The sequence below is a fragment of the Bos taurus genome, chromosome 1, assembly GCF_002263795.3.
Source record: "Bos taurus isolate L1 Dominette 01449 registration number 42190680 breed Hereford chromosome 1, ARS-UCD2.0, whole genome shotgun sequence".
NCBI classification, from domain to species: Eukaryota; Metazoa; Chordata; class Mammalia; order Artiodactyla; family Bovidae; genus Bos; species Bos taurus.
Window position 1 is genome coordinate 65978044 of NC_037328.1, and position 17992 is coordinate 65996035.

A 17992-nucleotide genomic window follows, 5' to 3' on the forward strand; every position below is an offset into this window, starting at 1 on the left:
TTTGGAAGGACTGATGCTGAAGCTGAAACTCCAATACTCTGGCCACCTCATGTGAAGAGTTGACTCATTTGAAAAGACCCTGATGCTGGGAGGGATTGGGGGCAGGAGGAAAAGGGGACGACAGAGGATGAGATGGCTGGATGGCATCACCGACTCGATGGACATGAGTTTGAGTGAACTCTGGGAGGCCTGGTGTGCTGCGATTCATGGGGTGGCAAAGAGTCAGACATGACTGAGCGACTGAACTGAACGGAACAGTTATTAAAGAAGTCAAAGTAGTAGTTAAAAATACTTCCACAAACAAAGTTTATAGGCAAACGCTATCAAACTTTCAAAGAATACATCATGCCTATGACACATAAACTCCTCCAGAATAAAAAGAAGCTATATTCATCAACTCATTCCATGAAACTGGAATAACTCTCTTATCAAAAATAAAGTACAAAAAAGAAAAATTACAATCATTTTACAACCAATGAATTTGCAAAGTAGAGACAATGTGATCAGAAAGATTTCTTTCACATTGCTGTTGAAAGGACAAATTTTGTACAACCATTCTGAAAAACAGCTCACCATAATCTTGAAAAGTTGAATACTCCCATTTCCAAGATGGAGCAATTCCACAGCAAAAAGAAATTCTTACCCATTGTAGCAGGAGACGTGTAAATTTACAAGAATATTTATAGAGAACTATTTGGTATAGCAGAACAAAAAATAAAAGAAAACAAAACTAGAGACAATCTAAGCATTCATCAATAGGAAAATGAATAAATATATTTTAGTGTGCATGCATGTGTGCACACGCATGCACACACACACAGTGATACATTACACAGCAGTGAAAATAAGTAAACTATAGATACTTGCAATAATATGCATGAATCTTCCTAACATGATGCTGAGTAAGTAAAACAAGACAGTGTGACAGATGTTTTATAAAGTTAAAAAACAAGCAAAACCAAATAATATATTGTTTGGACTTTTACATATTAAGAAAATAAGGGAATGATAAACATAAAACTTACGATGTATAAGGGAAGAGGAGCACCCAGGTAGACAAATGTCTGAGTTGTTAATGTGAGTTAACAGTTAATCATTATATTAATAAAATAATAGTGACTAAAAAGAGGACCTATATGGACCAATGATGAAGAGGTAATGAAAAATAAGATTATGACTAATATAAATCTGTGCAGCTGAGGTCCGTTGAAAAAGAGAGAAATCAACTCACTCCATACCTAAAAAAATCATCTCATCTATGTTCAAGCTACTTTAAAAGGAGCTAATTGATCAATGTGAAGAGAACAGTACTTTGGGGTCAAATTAAGCAAAGACACATTCTGCTATCAATATTTATTCATACTCAAACAAAAATCAGCTCTCTATTGGGAGAAAGTCAGCTAGAATACACCTCCCCAACAGGCAAGATGATGAGAAGAGAAAAAGATGAAGATTCTGGAGGCCTACTAAAACTAACAAGTGTATTCTGAAATTCCAAATAAAATGTGATGGTTGTCCACATTCTCTCCCAAAACTTCCCTTATTTCAATGTACTTCAATTCTATGTATTCTTTGAATAAGAAATATTTAACACTGTACAAGAATTCATTTAACACCTCCAGGTCACCCACTTCTGAAAATATGCAGGGAAAAAAAGCTTTGAAGGTACATAGAAAACATACTGTGAAAGCTAAAAATTATAAATCTAGAAGGTCTCTTACACTTTTCTGAAAAGGAATATCAGTCTTTTTTTTTTTTTACAGGTAAAAAATTATCTTTTAAGTAATGGAACAGTCCCCTTCCAATTAGACTGAAAAACTTACAAATCTGGTAATGGGCAATAAATGTCTAAAAAATTACAGACTAATTCATATCACCATCATCAAATGTCAGTGTCTAGAAATTATACAGACTACCCAGGATGCCTATCCTAGAGGCAGACTAGTCAGACTAAGAGGGAATTAGCTATGTTCATTCAGCATTATTGTCCATGAATGTAGAAGTAGTCCTGAGGAAGGTGTGCTGTGTACTCCAACTTCTTTATCTGCCCACATTGGCTTAGAAAGGCTGAGTTTGAAATACTCCAATCAATGCCTGTTGAAGAGCTGCTAATTAATATCACTTAATCAAGTCTCCTGTAAGCAAATAAGCCAGTCTGTCCTTTTGTATTATTTTATTCCAGTAGTATCAGGGGAACTTTATAACCAGCACAGAGGGTTTGTGCTAGAAGTAATAATAATCATCAACTAATACAATCCTGAACACTCACTGGAAGGACTGATGCTAAAGCTGAGGCTCCAATACTTTGATGCTGATGTGAAGAATCAACTCATTGGGAAAGATCCTGATGCTGGGAAAGATTGAGGGCAGGAGGAGAAGGAATGACAGAGGACAAGACGGTTGGATAGCATCACTGACTCAATGAATCCGAGCAAACTCCAGGAGATGGTGAAAGACAGAGAAGCGTGGTGCATAGGTGTCCACAGGGTCGCAGAGTCGGACACGACTTAGCGACGGAAGAACAGCAACAAGTGCCTAATGTGTGACAAGTACTAAGTTCTCTAATTTAACACTTTCAAAATTAGAACCAGACTTAGAGAGTTAAAGTAGCCTGCCCAAGGTCCCTCATAAATACATAATACAGATTCAAGCCCTACTCTTCATGAATTCATCAGTCTCCTGTTTGTAATGTTAATTAATCAGCCAATCCATGGTTTATATCTCCTCACAATGAAGCCAACCTTGTTTTACTTCATCATTTTCACCATAAGTATATATTATGCTCTCTGAAGTCAAAGTAGACAATCTGGGCCAGCAGCCTGCACAATAAATCCACACTATTTCTCACAAGGGAAAAAAAGATTCACATGAATACACTTTGCTGAAAAAAATAACTGTTAAAGAATTCTACAAAGAAAATAGTTCATTGTTTTAAATCCATAAAAGATACATTCTAAGTGTATTTCTAAAACCATTCGATAACATTCAAATATAAAATTAGGAGTAAATGAACAAAATGCTCAGCAAACTATGGCCAATCTGGGGATAGATGTCTGTTTTTGTAAATAAAGATTTATTGGAACACTCATTTTCATACTATCTATAGCTGCTTTCATGCTATGATGGCAGAGTTGAATATTCATGACTGAGATCATCTAGCCTACAAAACCAAAACTAGTCACTATCTGGCCTTTTACAGCAAAATTATTTATGTTGACTCCTGCACTAGACAATCAAAAGAAAGGGTCTGCATAAAAAGTATAACTTCTATTTAAAAAAAAAAGTGTAATTTATCCACCTGTGACAGAGTAGCTAAATACAGAACTATCCCCAGTCTTACAACATCATAAAAATGCCAGGAACTGTTTTTTTTACCTTGAAGGTTTTCCTTCTTCAACAAAGAATTAAGTTGATTCATAGAGTTGAAGATGAGAATGGACTCTACAGATGCTCTGTATCGTCCAGAATGCGTAGTGCTGACATTCAGCCCTAGACTTTGAATTCCTTGGCCAGTCTCTATTTCTTCCAGGAGTGGAAGCTCATGAGGAAGAAAATGGGAAACTATGCTGTGAAGAGTCGGCTCCTTGGAATCTGGATCTAGTAACCAGCATGCCACCTGAATGGGATAACAATCAGAATACTTTCTTGATTTTCCAAAGACATTTCTGAAGGGGAAAAAAGAAAGCTCATTTTTAATCTCATTCATTTTTACTTAATACACTAAATACTTATGCAGTATTTCCCAGGAGAGAAGGAAAGGACAACTACACCAAGATAAGGAAAGGATAATTGGTATAAGAAATAACCTTTTTTTTTTTTAACCAATAAGAGCAATGACCGTCAAAGAAGAAAAAGTTATATTTTTCTATTACTGCAATGTGCCTGCTGATTTACTTCAGAAGTCAGCTTGAAAATCAAATGCCTTTGAGCTAACAAAAATCATATTTCTGAAAATGCAGCTGGGTTTCTTTTCCATTGAGGCTGACTTTGGCTTACCTACTGTTATAATAAATTTGGGCCAATATAATTTTAGGTTTATTTAATTTTCAACATGGGAAGAAGTGAGACATAAACATTTAACCATTACAAGTTCACATACAATATTTTAGATGCATAAGACTTTCTCTTAAAGATGAGGACCTGTCACCATGACCATCCAACCTCTGATTTGACTGCTATTCTTAGCTTCCCTATGATACTAGAAGTCCTGCATTTTCTAATACTAGATTCAAGCAGTTTGAAATTGGATTTAGAAGAAGGAATCTAAACCTTGTCCATAATTTCAAGCATTACTAAATGACTCAGTTACTTCTTTTATAGGCTAAGAATTCAGTTTTAGAGGGGGGGGGCACAATCTTGTATATTATAATAAGAAATATAAATTGGGTCTTCCCAACAGAGATAAGGCAGGCTTCCTAGATGGCTCAGCAGGTAAAGAATATGCCTGCGAAGCAGCAGATGCGGGTTTGATTCCAGGGTCAGGAAGACCCCTTGGAGGAGGAAATAGCAACCCACTCCAGAATTCTTGCCTGAAAAATCCCATGGACAGAGGAATCTGGTGGACTACAGTCCAAAGGATCATAAAGAGTTGGACACACTGAGCTCTCGCAAAAGAGATACAGGTTATCTTTAGTTATGCTAATGTAGTGTCTTGGAATACTCCTAAGTCACCTAAGAACACAGGCTAAGTTGCCAGGGGTAATCAATCCTGTGACAGGAGGGCTGGAACTTTCCGTTCCACCTCCCCGAACTCCTGATTAGAGGAAGAGGCTAAAGAGCAACTGACCACCAATGGCCAATAATTTGATCAATTGTGCCTATATAATGAAGCCTCCACAGGAACACAAAAGGAAGGGTTCAAAGAGCTTCTGGGTTGGTAATTACATGAAGACTCGGGGAGAGTGGCAAGCCTAGAAAGGACAGAAGCCCCACATCTCTTCTTACAAACCTCGTCCTATACATCTCTTCATCTGTGTTGATCTGTGTCCTTTAATATCCTTTGTAATAAGCCAGTAATCTAGTGAGTAAACCGGTTTCCTAAGTTCTGTTAGCTCCTCTAACAAATTAACCAAACTCAAGGAGGGGGTTAATTTGTTAGAGGAACTAACAGAACTTAGGAAACTGGTTTACTCACTAGATTACTGGCTTATTATAAAGGATATTAAAGGACACAGATCAACACAGATGAAGAGATGAGGGGGTTCGGAGAAGGCAATGACACCCTACTCCAGTACTCTTGCCTGGAAAATCCCAGGGACAGAGGAGCCCAGTGGGCTGCCGTCCGTGGGGTCGCTAAGAGTCAGACACGACGGAGCGACTTCACTTTCACTTTTCACTTTCATGCACTGGAGAAGGAAATGGCAACCCACTCCAGTGTTCTTGCCTGGAGAATCCCAGGGACGGGGGAACCTGATGGGCTGCCGTCTATGGGGTCGCACAGAGTCGGACACGACTGAAGTGACTTAGCAGCAGAAGGAGGGGGTTATGGGAATCTAATTTATTTACAGCTGGTTGACCAGAAGCACAGTTAATAAGCTGGGCTTGCAACTAGTGCCTGAAGTTGGGGGCTTGTGGGACTGAGCCCTTAGCCTATGGGATTTGATGCTATTTCCAGATAGAAAGTGACAGAATTGAGCTGACTTTTGGATATCCAGCTGGTACCCGGTGAACTGTTAGTGATACAGCAACAGGCTCCCACCATTAGAAACTAGTGATCAGAACCCTTTTAGAGGTATCGAATAAGATAGTCTCATGTAAAAGTTGGCAAATGTTTCTTATAAAAGTGAAATTTTATAAATTAATAGTTTCTCTTACATCAAAAATGCTATGATTAGTAAAACCAAGTATGGAATATTTCAAATGGTTTACACCAAAGTTGCTATATAAATCTGGGAAGCCACTGTAGCTTTAAGAAGCTCATATTACCCATATTCTCATTTTGGACTCTGAAACATCAAAAATGATAACCTTTTATATTGAGTAAAAGGTCAGTTTAGAAACTATATGAAATGTATCACATAAACAAAGGCTGGTTTGAAATATAGGAAAAGACAGTGTCATTAGTTTACCTGATAATGCCTTCAAAGTGAAGTGAAATTCACTCAGTTGTGTCCAACTCTTTGTGACCCTGTGGACTACACAGTCCATGGAATTCTCCAGGCCAGAACACTGGAGTGGGTAACCATTCCCTTCTCCAGGGGATCTTCCCAACCCAGGGATCAAAGCCAGGTCTCCTGCACTGCAGGCAGATTCTTTACCAGCAGAGCCACCAGGGAAGCTAAAGAATACTAGAGCGGGTAGCCTATCCCTTCTCCAGTGGATCTTCCCGATGCAGGAATCAAACTGGGGTTTCCTGCATTGCAGGCAGATTCTTTATCAGCTGAGCTACCAGGGAAGCCCCAATGCCCTCAAAAATCTCTGCCAAAAAAGCTAAAGAAGCTAAAAAATTATGTTATTACCATTAATTATGTTGTTAACAACCAATTAACATCATATCTCAATTCAATTAATACTCCACACACCTCATGTATTCTAGTCTCAAAAAGGGGAAAAAAATGATATCCCTTTCAGGGCTATGATCCAATAGATAAATGTCTTCTGAAAGTGCATTATATGTTTATATATAATCATATAAGTGTATATTACAATAACATAAGTTACTCTTTCCTTAATAATTCAGTCATCTTTATAAACAGTGTATCAGTTTGCTATTATATGGGAAAGTTCTTACGGGTTAATAAGGCCATTTATCCCTATGCTAAATGGCCTCTAACTACTATCCTTTGTGATCTCTTATATCTATATATGCTTTTACTATTTTCTGTCTCTATTCTCATGGATATTTGAAATATCCTACTATCATGTATTTAAATCTCACAGTTCTCCTTTCATTTCTAACTTACTATGACACAGAAAATATAGAACATATGACCAAAATGAAAACATTTAAGTCTCTGAAAAAGGTATGAACTTTAGTGCTTGGAATTTATAACATCTCTGTTTTTATCTACATAGAGGCATCTGGTGTTAATAATAATCTGTTCTGGATGAATAGGATTACTGGACACAGGAGTGACTACCCTAAACTACTTAAGCTGCAGTATTGAAGCTAAATAAATACCAAGTCATTTAAGAATTAACCCTAAACATTAAAATATTTTTTGAAGTATACAAAAATTGTTGAGATAAGACAAGAAACCTTAGGATCTTCGTAACTTTGTTCCAGGGAGATGCCACAAGACAGAAGAAGAATTTTATAACTCTGGATGAAGTCATAGATGATAACAGAACGTTCTTTATCAGATTCTTTGTGAAAGCAAGATTGAAGGTGCCGTAATCTATCCTTCACAGTCAGGCTTGGATCCAGAGAAGGTGGGATCAAACTGGCACTAATTTCTTAAAAAAAAGAAAAAAAGTTTTAAGGCAAAAAGTACACACATTCATTTGAAGTAGCAATCTTTAGTGCTAACACTGAAAAAGACTCAAAAGCCTCAGAGTTTAGTTCGGCATGACCTTATTTTCCAGGTCATGTTGGCTATATGGATGCAGTGTTTTGAATTCTAAAAATTAAGGTTTGGGCTAGGTGATTTATAATGATCTAATTCAGTTCAGTTCAGTTCAGTTGCTAAGTCATGTCCGACTCCTTGCGACCCCGTGAACTGCAGCACACCAAGGCCTCCCTGTCCTTCACCAACTCCCGGAGCCTACACAAACTCATGTGATTGAGTCGGTGATGCCATCCAACCATCTCATCCTCTGTCGTCCCCTTCTCCTCCTGCCCTCAATCTTTCCCAGCATCAGGATCTTTTCAAATGAGTCAGCTCTTCGCATCAGGTGGCCAAAGTATTGGAGTTTCAGCTTCAACATCAGTCCTCCCAATGAACACCCAAGACTGATCTCCTTTAGAAAGGCCTGGTTGGATCTCCTTGCAGTCCAAGGGACTCTCAAGAGTCTTCTCCAACACCACAGTTCAAAAGCATCAATTCTTCGGCACTCAGCTTTCTTTATAGTCCAACTCTCACATCCATACATGACCACTGGAAAAACCATAGCTTTGACTAGATGGACCTTTGTTGGCAAAGTAATGTCTCTGCTTTTGAATATGCTATCTAGGTTGGTCATAACTTTCCTTCCAAGAAGTAAGCATCTTTTAATTTCATGGCTGCAATCACCATCTGCAGTGATTTTGGAGCCCAAAAAAATAAAGTCTGACAGTGTTTCCACTGTTTCCCCATCTACTGCCATGAAGTGATGAGACCGGATGAAATGATCTTAGTTTTCTGAATGTTGAGCTTTAAGCCAACTTTTTCACTCTCCTCTTTCACTTTGATCAAGAGGCTCTTTAGTTCTTTTTCACTTTCTGCCATAAGGGTAGTGTCATCTGCATATCTGAGGTTATTGATATTTCTCCCGGCAATCTTGATTCCAGCTTGTGCTTCTTGCAGCCCAGCATTTCTCATGATGTACTCTGCATATAAGTTAAATAAGCAGGGTGACAATATACATGCTAAGTTGCTTCAGTCATGTTCAACTCCATGCAACCCTATGGACAGCAGCCCACCAGGCTCCTCTGTCCACAGGATTCTCTAGACAAGAATACTGGAGTGGGTTGCCATTTTCTTCTCCATATACAGCCTTGATGTACTCCTTTGCCTATTTGGAACCAGTCTGTTGTTCCATGTCTAGTTCTAATTGTTGCTTCCTGACCTGCATACAGGTTTCTCAGGAGGCAGGTCAGGTGGTCTGGTATTCCCATCTCTTTCAGAATTTTCCACAGTTTATTGTGATCCACACAGTCAAAGACTTTGGCATAGTCAATAAAGCAGAAATAGATGTTTTTCTGGAACTCTCTTGCTTTTTCAATGATCCAACGGATGTTGGCAATTTGATCTCTGGTTCCTCTGCCTTTTCTAAAACCAGCCTAAACATCTGGAAGTTCATGGTTCACATATTGCTGAAGCCTGGCTTGGAGAATTTTGAGCATTACTTTACTAGTGTGTGAAATGAGTGCAATTGTGTGGCAGTTTGAGCATCCTTTGGCATTTCCTTTCTTTGGAATTGGAATGAAAACTGACCTTTTCCAGTCCCGTGGCCACTGCTGAGTTTTCCAAATTTGCTGACATATTGAGTACAGCACTTTCACAGCATCATCTTTTAGGATTTGAAATACCTCAACAGGAATGAGCTCTAATTAGGTAGGAGAAAATTCTAAACATTAAGATTCTAAAAATAAATCTACATTTCTCAGAATGTGAAATTAAAGACAAAAAAGTTATTTGGAAGTAAATTTTTAAAAAAGGAACTCATTTTACAGGGAAGTTTAGTATAAATGTATAAAACTACATCTAAAATAAAAGAAGTTCAAGTAACTACTCACCGCACGATGTTTTCCTACAAAACAACTGAAAATGTTTCGTGCTTACTCAGGAATAGACATTACACGCATCTTTTAAAATGTTTCCTTATTAATTCTGCTTCTAAAACCTAATAATCAACTAGGTATCCAACCACCATAATCAGCTCACAAATTATTTCTAGATCATATCCTTTTAACTCTATGACCTTTCCAAAGCCTGTGTGATTCAACTACTGTAGACGTCTAGCTCATCATTGCCTCTAAATGAGTTCCAGATATACCAAATAGGAGGAAACAAGCCTGTAAAGAAACTGCTTTGACCCAGTCTTCAGAAACAAATTTTCTAGGTGGCCAGCACGTCCTTAAGGCTCCACTACCCCCAGAAAGAAAACATAGTATTAATAGCTCCATGTGACAAGCAGAAGGGAGAAAGGGAGATTGGGGGGTGCTTCTTAAAACATTATTCCAGATAATATGTGAAATAATGTATACAATAGCCAGGATTTTTTAAAAAATGAAAAGAGTTTTCTTATTACTAAAAATAAAGTCTAGGTAAGTATCAGGAGACTATTCTCAACAAAAAAGTCACTATCCTCATAGAGGTTGCATTAAAATTATATAACTTAGCCAAATAGTGATTACTTACCAGAATGCTTTTGTTCCTTCTGCAGTGAAAAATAGTAAGCATCTTTTCCACCCCAACATACTGCAAGCCCAACCAGTAAGATGTCATCACAGTCTTTAACAGGAAATCCATCATCTCTAATAGAGGCTTCTTGAGGGAAACTAACTATGTAAATCCAAAGTGAAATAGTTAAAAATCTCTAAAAGTCATTAAATTGAACATTAAATATGATAATAAAAACCATTTGATAAGCAAATTTTTCAGATCCCCTACAATATGCATTAAATGGATAATCATTTTTAGATGTTTATAAGATCTTTCTAGGCATCCCATCAATTAAGATAATTGTCACTATGAAAAATCTACCAAAGACTTCTTAAAAAGAGATCTGTAATAATGACTAAGTTTAAAATTAACTTCAAGTTTTTCAAAAGCTGCATTTTGAATTTTTATAACTCAAAAATAAAGACCCTTGCACACCACAAAAAATTTACAGCAAACTCAGCAACTTTTAACACTTAGAAACTCCAACAGTTTTTAACAGTTTAACACTTAGAAAAACCAAGAGTCTTGCTGCTGCTGGTTAAAAATTAGGTATGGTTTTGTATATGCAGTCAACATTTTTCCTAACATAATACATTTTCAATTCCAAAGACGCTGGTCAAAAACATTAGGTCAACAACTAATCTATCTTATTTACAATTATATCCCCAATACCTGGAAAATAACTGGCACATATTTGTTAAATTTAAGTGGAAAGTTTTTAATCTTTCTAACTTCTAGCACAGGAAATGTACTCAATTTTGTTTGTTGGATGAAAAATAGAAAGAACTAGTTAACACTGAAGGTACATAAAACTTGTCATTAACACATATTCTTCCTGAGTTGAGTAGCAAACAAATACTTAGAACTTTATGAACAAATTGATTCATAATACAGAGATTTAAGAAATTTCATCAAATCTTTGATTTCCACAACATGTTGTCAAGCTGACTACAGCTATCCCCCATAATACTGAATCATTACTGTCATGAAATAAGACAGGAATACATGGTATTATTTGACTAAAAGTTTCAAGTCTCTGAAAACCTGGAAGAGTCCTGTGAGGCTTTGTGGTCAACACTGCAGTACAGAATTCATGACTATCAGTGGAGTTATAAATTCTACTTGAGATAAGTCTTGGCAAACAAGCTAATACACACTGAAAATAAAGTGCCTATTTGTTACGTATTTCTGTTATGACATAAGTGAATAAGGATATTACAGTTTAAGAGAAAATAATTCATGCTGCTGCTGCTGCTAAGTCGCTTCAGTCATGTCCAACTCTGTGCGACCCCATAGACAGCAGCCCACCAGGCTCCCCATGAGCAATGATAATTAATACAAACCATCATGTCTGCCATTTGCAACAACATGAATGGACCTGAGTAAAATAAGTCATACAGAAAGACAAATACTGTATTTTATCATTTATATGTGGAACCTAAAGAATTAAACAAATGAATATAACTAAAGATAAACAGACTCACAAACAAAGAGAATAAATCAGTGATTGAGGATAAGGAGGTGTGAGGGGCAAGATAACAGTAGAAGATTAATTAGTACAAACTACAATGTATAAGTCAGCCATAAGAATACATTGTACAGAAAAGGGAAATAGAACTATTATTTTACAATTACATTAAATGGAGTATAATCTATAAAAAACTGAATCACTATATACCCAAATCACTATATACCCAAAATTAATTCAATATTGTAAATCATTTATATTTTAATTAATTAAAACCGTATCATTATGGTGCCACAAAAAAGCTGAACCATATTCAAAATATACATCTTAAATTTTAGAAACATATTCAAACTAATATATTATATATATATATGATTATTACATATATATGTGTGCTGCTGCTAAGTTGCTTCAGTCATGTCCAACTCTGTGCGACCCCATAGACAGCAGCCCACCAGGCTCCCCTGTCCCTGGGATTCTCCAGGCAAGAATACTGGAGTGGGTTGCCATTTCCTTCTCCAATGCATGAAGGTGAAAAGTGAAAGTGAAGTCGCTCAGTCATGTCCAACTCTGAGCGACCCCATAGACTTCAGCCTACCGGGCTCCTCCATCCACAGGATTTTCCAGGCAAGAGTACTGGAGTGGGGTGCCATCGCCTTCTCCATATATATGTGTATATATATATATGATTTCTTAAGAGAAATGTGTTTAATGGTAAAGCTCAGCACACTTTACACTAACACTAGGCATGACCAAGAGCTAAAGCAGCAGATATATATGAGAAACTACCACAGAGCCTCACAAAATAAAGAGATGAGCAAGACAACCAAACAGAAAAGCCCTATGGCCTCAGCCAGGGCAAAGCCCAGAATGGCATAGAAGAGCTATATTTAACAGACAGGTTCCTGAAGCATTAAGCTGTCAAACACTGTTCCAATTCTGGCCTCTGAACCAGACACACCAGCTGTGGTGTCTCCAGTCGCAATAAGCTTGGCTGCTGGGTCAGTGACTTGGGCGACAACACTGGTATGGAACTCCTGTGGGGAGCTGCTATAGCAAGGCTGTTCAGATGGGCTCTCTGGCCTACTTGGAAGGAGGCAGACACAGGATTGATAGACCCCAGACACAACAAAAGATCAGAGCCAGAGGAACAAACAATGTCCTAGTGGTCTACACTTTTTCAGTCTACCAGCTTTGCGCTCTTGGCCTCACTGCTCAGCTCTCCTACCCATGTGTCCAGATGTCCCCCATCTCTTATACAGAGTTGCACTGAACAACAAAGCTGTTCTACATGTAAACCTACACAGGAGAAACTTATTAAACTTTGAACAAATTTATTACATTTAATATCCAATTCTGCAAAGTCTCAGTCACACTATTTTACATACAAATGTAAAAGATTTTTTTTTAATCTTACCTTGCTTAAACATACCACCAATAGTAGCACTTTTAGAAGATGTCAAATTACTGATCTTTTCACAAGCCAGTGAGATGGAGAATCGAGTTTTGCTTTGCCATTCCTTCATGAATGTTTGAAAGAGAGTTTGGTTACTTGCTACATCAATTATGGCCAAACTTTCAGGACTGCATGAAGCTAGAGTTAACTGTGATCCATTCTGCAGTAACTGCGGTGAAAAATTTGTGTCTCTAATAGAACTGTTATCTTTAAAACCATTTCTACTCTCTGGATGTAAATCATGGTTTTTATTATTGGAAGGTGAGCAAAATGAAGAACTTTCACCAAGTTTAAAACCATGACTAATTTTCTTAAGTTTCACAGATGTTCCAAGAATATCTGGAAATGCCAACTTAGAATCAGAAGGAATAGGTGTAGGAGGAATGAGTCCATTATCACGAACTATACAGTTTTCTTTACAAGGCAAGAGGGAGGTTTCACCATGAATGACATCGTTCTGTAGTGCCTCAAGATTGCCTCTTACTACAATTTTAGGTGAAAATGGAATTCCTTGTACTTGATTTGGCTCCGTATTTGAAATCACTTGTCTGTCATTTACCTCTGCATTTTCTCCATTCAAACCAGGCAAGTCTGTAGCAGTTAATTTTGGCTTTTCATTTTCTAGAGGACTGGACACTTGGTCTAAAATCCTTTGCAGTCCTGGACTTAAATCAAATGATGCTCCTGACCATAGAAATGAATTATCTTGCCTTGTGCCAGTTAACTTGGATTTTTGAGACCTTTTATCTTTTTCTTCTCCAATTACTTCTCTTTGGGAATCATCATTACCTACAGTCACTTGATCACTCCGTTTCAGTATTTTTAGAGATTCTGCAGTATTATGTTTCTCCTGCACAGGAACTATGTCTACATTGTCCAAAGCTGCAACCATCTGGACAGAATCGATTTCTGAAAATATAATAGACTCATCACTGAAACAAGACAATGGCTGCTGATTATCTTGATTCTCATTCATATCTGGTTTTTTAATTATGCCCTCTGGTTGTAGACACAGAGAATCATCGAAATGGACTGATGTTATTTCAGAAGGAAGGTGTTCTTTTTCTTGTCCATCAGGTCGTTGTTCTTCTACAAGGTAGTCTTCACTGAAACTGTCAAACAGTAAACTACCACTCAAATTCAAACTTGTTTCAGGAACTGGCAGACACTCTACTTCTGTATCAGTAGGAATTCTCTTTTGAGGAATCACAGGTATAACTGGCTTCATAGTTTCTTGTGTTTGATAACCTTGAAGAAAACTATTTAATTGGGAGTCAGTAACAGAAAGTTCACTGCCTTTAAAACATGGGCCATTTTCCCCTACTAGTACTGGAGAATAAAAAATTGGCCTTTCTGGAGTCAGGGTATCAACCTCATGTGAATCAGTGCTTTGCTTCACAACATCTACAGTCTTATGTTTCAAATGATTTGTCATTTCTAGTGAATGCTGTTCGCCTGGAAAAGCAACATGAGGCTCTTTCTGAAAGGAGCTCATTGAGCTCTGTTTGTCTAGGTTCTTCTGAATCATCCCTGTTGCCAGGCTGGTATCCTTGGGTCCTTCTTGGTTGGCATTTGCAGTTGCTATCTGCTGAATTATTTTCTCTGACTGAGTATCCAGGTAGAAACTATCTTCAAGATCACAGAGATCTAAACCTAAGTCAGAAACACAATTATTTTTAGTTCTGTCTGCTGCATAAGCATCTGTTCTTCCTTGTACTCTAGGAGTATTTAGAATATTCTCAGGCTGGCCTCTTAATTTACCAAATGCTCCACTTGGTAGATGTACTTCACTGGGTATCTCAATGCTGCTTATGATATCTCCTGATGCCTTAAGATTACTTGATTTATTTTCCTCAACATTAAACTTTGTACTTTCACATTTCATAATAACATTTGAGTCTCTATTCAAATAACTACTGTCTGTCTCATAGGGTATTTGTTTTGCTACTGTTGTATTCAGTTTGATGTGAGTATTTGTCTCTTTATTAAACTGCTTTTCCAGGCACTGGTTAATTGGATGGGTGTCATGGTGTTTCACATAAACATTCTGGATTTTTGAATCATTTTGTATCACCACTTTATTTTTTTTTTCTGATTCAATAGCTAATTCTCTTCCATTTTCACTGACCACACTAGTGGCTTGAATCACATGTTTACTCTGAGATCCTGTGATCAAGTGTTCCCCAAGAATATCATTAGGTATTTTATTGTTCCTAGAACAACTTTGTTCTGTTTGTGATGCAAATGGTATTATGTTACATCTTCTCTCAGCACGGAAAGATACATTTTTAGCAAATGGCTCTGGACTTCTAAATTCCATACTCATCTTATCTAAAGTAAAAGAGTCTTCACAATGAATAGAATTAGACATAGTCCGTTCTTGTAAATTGATTCTACGCATCTTTGTGTCTTTCACAGGGCTACTGTCGCTGGATCGTTTTCGATGCTTACCATGTTTCCAAGATTGAGAGATTGTACTCACTTTTTCTGAACTAAAATTTAAAGCTTCTCTTTTTGTTTTCCGTGATGAGAGAGTCCGAACAACTTTCGAAGTGCTTGCTTTCCCCTCATTCAGAGAAGTTCCTAGCTTTCCTTTTTTAATACTCAAAGAAGCCTGTTTTTTCCCTCTGGAGATGGAATGATGACACTCTTGATTCCCATCCTGAAATTTATAATAAAAGGAATCTGTATGTTCTCTACTTTTATCTAAATCTTGCATGGTATCTGGTAAGTGATTAACAGAATCACTAAATATTGTGTCACTTTTTTTCTTTGATGTTAATCTTTTATAAGAACTCTTAGTTTGAGGTATAAATTTGTGTTCTTTTACTTCTGACTCACTGCTGGTCAGTAAGTGTGTATCAGAATTTAGAAAGGAATGTAGATTCCATTGCACTCCCATTTCAACTAAGTCCTGCTGCAGAATCATTCTGGCTTCTTCTACTATAAGGGTTGCTGCTTCCCTTTCACTTAAACCTTTTCTGCCTGTCACCCAAATAGTTCGCATATTTCGACGCTCTTCAACTGCTTCCTCTTCCTCATCCACTGCCTTTCGAGTACTATACAAGAGACAGGAAATGAAATTAATTAATGCATTGATTCATTCATTAATATAAGTATTTATTAAGCATCAATCTGAGCTTTTCTAGTAACTGAAGAAATAGCACAGATCAAGAAGAAAGTATATAGACTCTCAAAGAACTTACATTCTAAAAACAAAAAACGTTAAAATAAAAATAAAAAAAGTTAAAACACATACTGTGTTAACTGTTGATAAATAACAGTTGTGTTTAAAAAAAAAAAAAAAAATGAAGCACCAGAAAGGTATGAGTGGCTCTGCAATTTTTAAATAGCATCATCAGGGAAGGCCTCACTAAGACAGAATCCTTAAACAGAAAACTGGAGTTTATCGACAGAATGTGAAACAGAGCTCAGAGTAACTACAAGAGATACAAAATGAAGCGAGATAATTCAGAACTGAGAGATACAGAGGAGAACCAAAAATTTTTCATATAAATTCTGCCCAAATATCTAGCTGACCTCAAAACTATGCAACTGTGTGCAGACTCCAAGCAGCCAGGTAAAAGTCTACACAACTGAACAAAGATTTGAACTATTGCCTAGAAAAGTTTGAGTTCAGCCAAGCTAACTGACTGATAAAATATCAGTGCTCTTCATAGTAAAATAATAGATTCTACACCCTGAATAGTCTAACATATATGTAACTGAAATATCACAAAGAGAAGATGAACAGGATGAGGGAAATTTAATTTTCCATAAAAATTATGGAAGCCAAGAAACTTCTATTTCTAGTGAAGAAAGGAGAACAGGGACCAATTTAGCATCTCATCCACAATTAAAAAACTGAGGCTAGGCCATAAAAGACACTGCAGCTTCCATTTTGCTCTCTCTTGGGTCAATCACTCTGAGGGAAGCCAACCATCAAGGCATAAGGGTGTCATGAAGCTCTGTGGAGAAGCTCATGTGTAGAATTGAACACCAAATTGCCAGCATGTGTGTGAGTTATCTTAAAAGCAGATCTGAGTCAATCCTTCAGATGACTACAACCCTATGAGAAACTCAAACCGGAGCTACGAGGAAAGTTGCTCCCGAATTCATGACTTGCAGAAACGCTGAGATAATACATAATACTAGTTGCTTTTAAGACACTAACTTAAGTACTTTGTTCCAAAGAAATAGTTAAAACACCTAGTAAAACTATCAAAAATATGAAAAATAAACCTCAAGGCCTACATATCTGGACGGGCAAAAGAATCACACTCTCATCAGAAATCTCAAAAACAGCACACAAAGCAAAGAGATAACATTTTCAAAAAACACAATAAAAGAAAGTATAGGCCGTCCAACCAAGATGTACTTCAAATATTAAGGTTATGGAAAAACAATTTTAAACATACAAGAACTTGGAGAATTCTATATTATATAAGCCCTCCTCATGAAATCTAAATCTACTAGAGGATAAGTTTCATCTGTTCAAAGACAGGAAGGAACACCTCAGCAGTAAGAACAATGGTAAAAATCTGAATAACTAAAAATGTAGATTATATTAATCTTCCATTCCTACCCCTACAAGGAAACAAAGGTGGAAAATTAACATACAAAATTTATATATTGAGATAAGGTAGAAATAATGCACTTTGAAAATAGAAGGAAAAGGTAGAGGGTAAAAGAAAGCTAAAGTAAGTTCAATGTCAGTGACTGCTGTTAAGGCAATAGATAGGAATTATGGAATACAATTAAAATCTTAACAAACCAGATAATAAAAGGTATCCAATAAAACAAAAATATAACTTTTCTAAATTTAAAAATAAAGTCCCAAAGAGCACCCTTAGATAAAGAAACATAGCAAACATTACATAATACATAATTATAAAATAATTTGAGAGAATTTACACCAGACATATTATTCATATCAATGTGAGCAAAATTAAATTATCTATTAAAAAGATCTTCATATGTTCATTTGTTATTTTTAATTATTAAAAAATTAAAATGAGGAATTACATTATAAATCATCAAAGC

At 36.7% G+C, this 17992-nt stretch overlaps 1 protein-coding gene across 4 annotated transcripts in view; it reads right to left on the minus strand.

The window, feature by feature from the left end:
* The window catches only part of POLQ (DNA polymerase theta), a 250619-nt gene that overhangs the window by 178680 nt on the left and 53947 nt on the right, over positions 1 to 17992 (minus strand). For all 4 annotated transcript variants that reach the window (XM_059887918.1, XM_010801194.4, XM_002684789.6 and 1 more), the window contains exons 16-19: positions 12911 to 16008; positions 10002 to 10145; positions 7199 to 7395; positions 3376 to 3616 (exon numbers count right to left, since the gene is read on the minus strand). In XM_059887918.1, the coding sequence (XP_059743901.1) occupies positions 3376 to 3616; positions 7199 to 7395; positions 10002 to 10145; positions 12911 to 16008 (3680 nt within the window). The remainder of the gene's footprint in view (positions 1 to 3375; positions 3617 to 7198; positions 7396 to 10001; positions 10146 to 12910; positions 16009 to 17992) is intronic.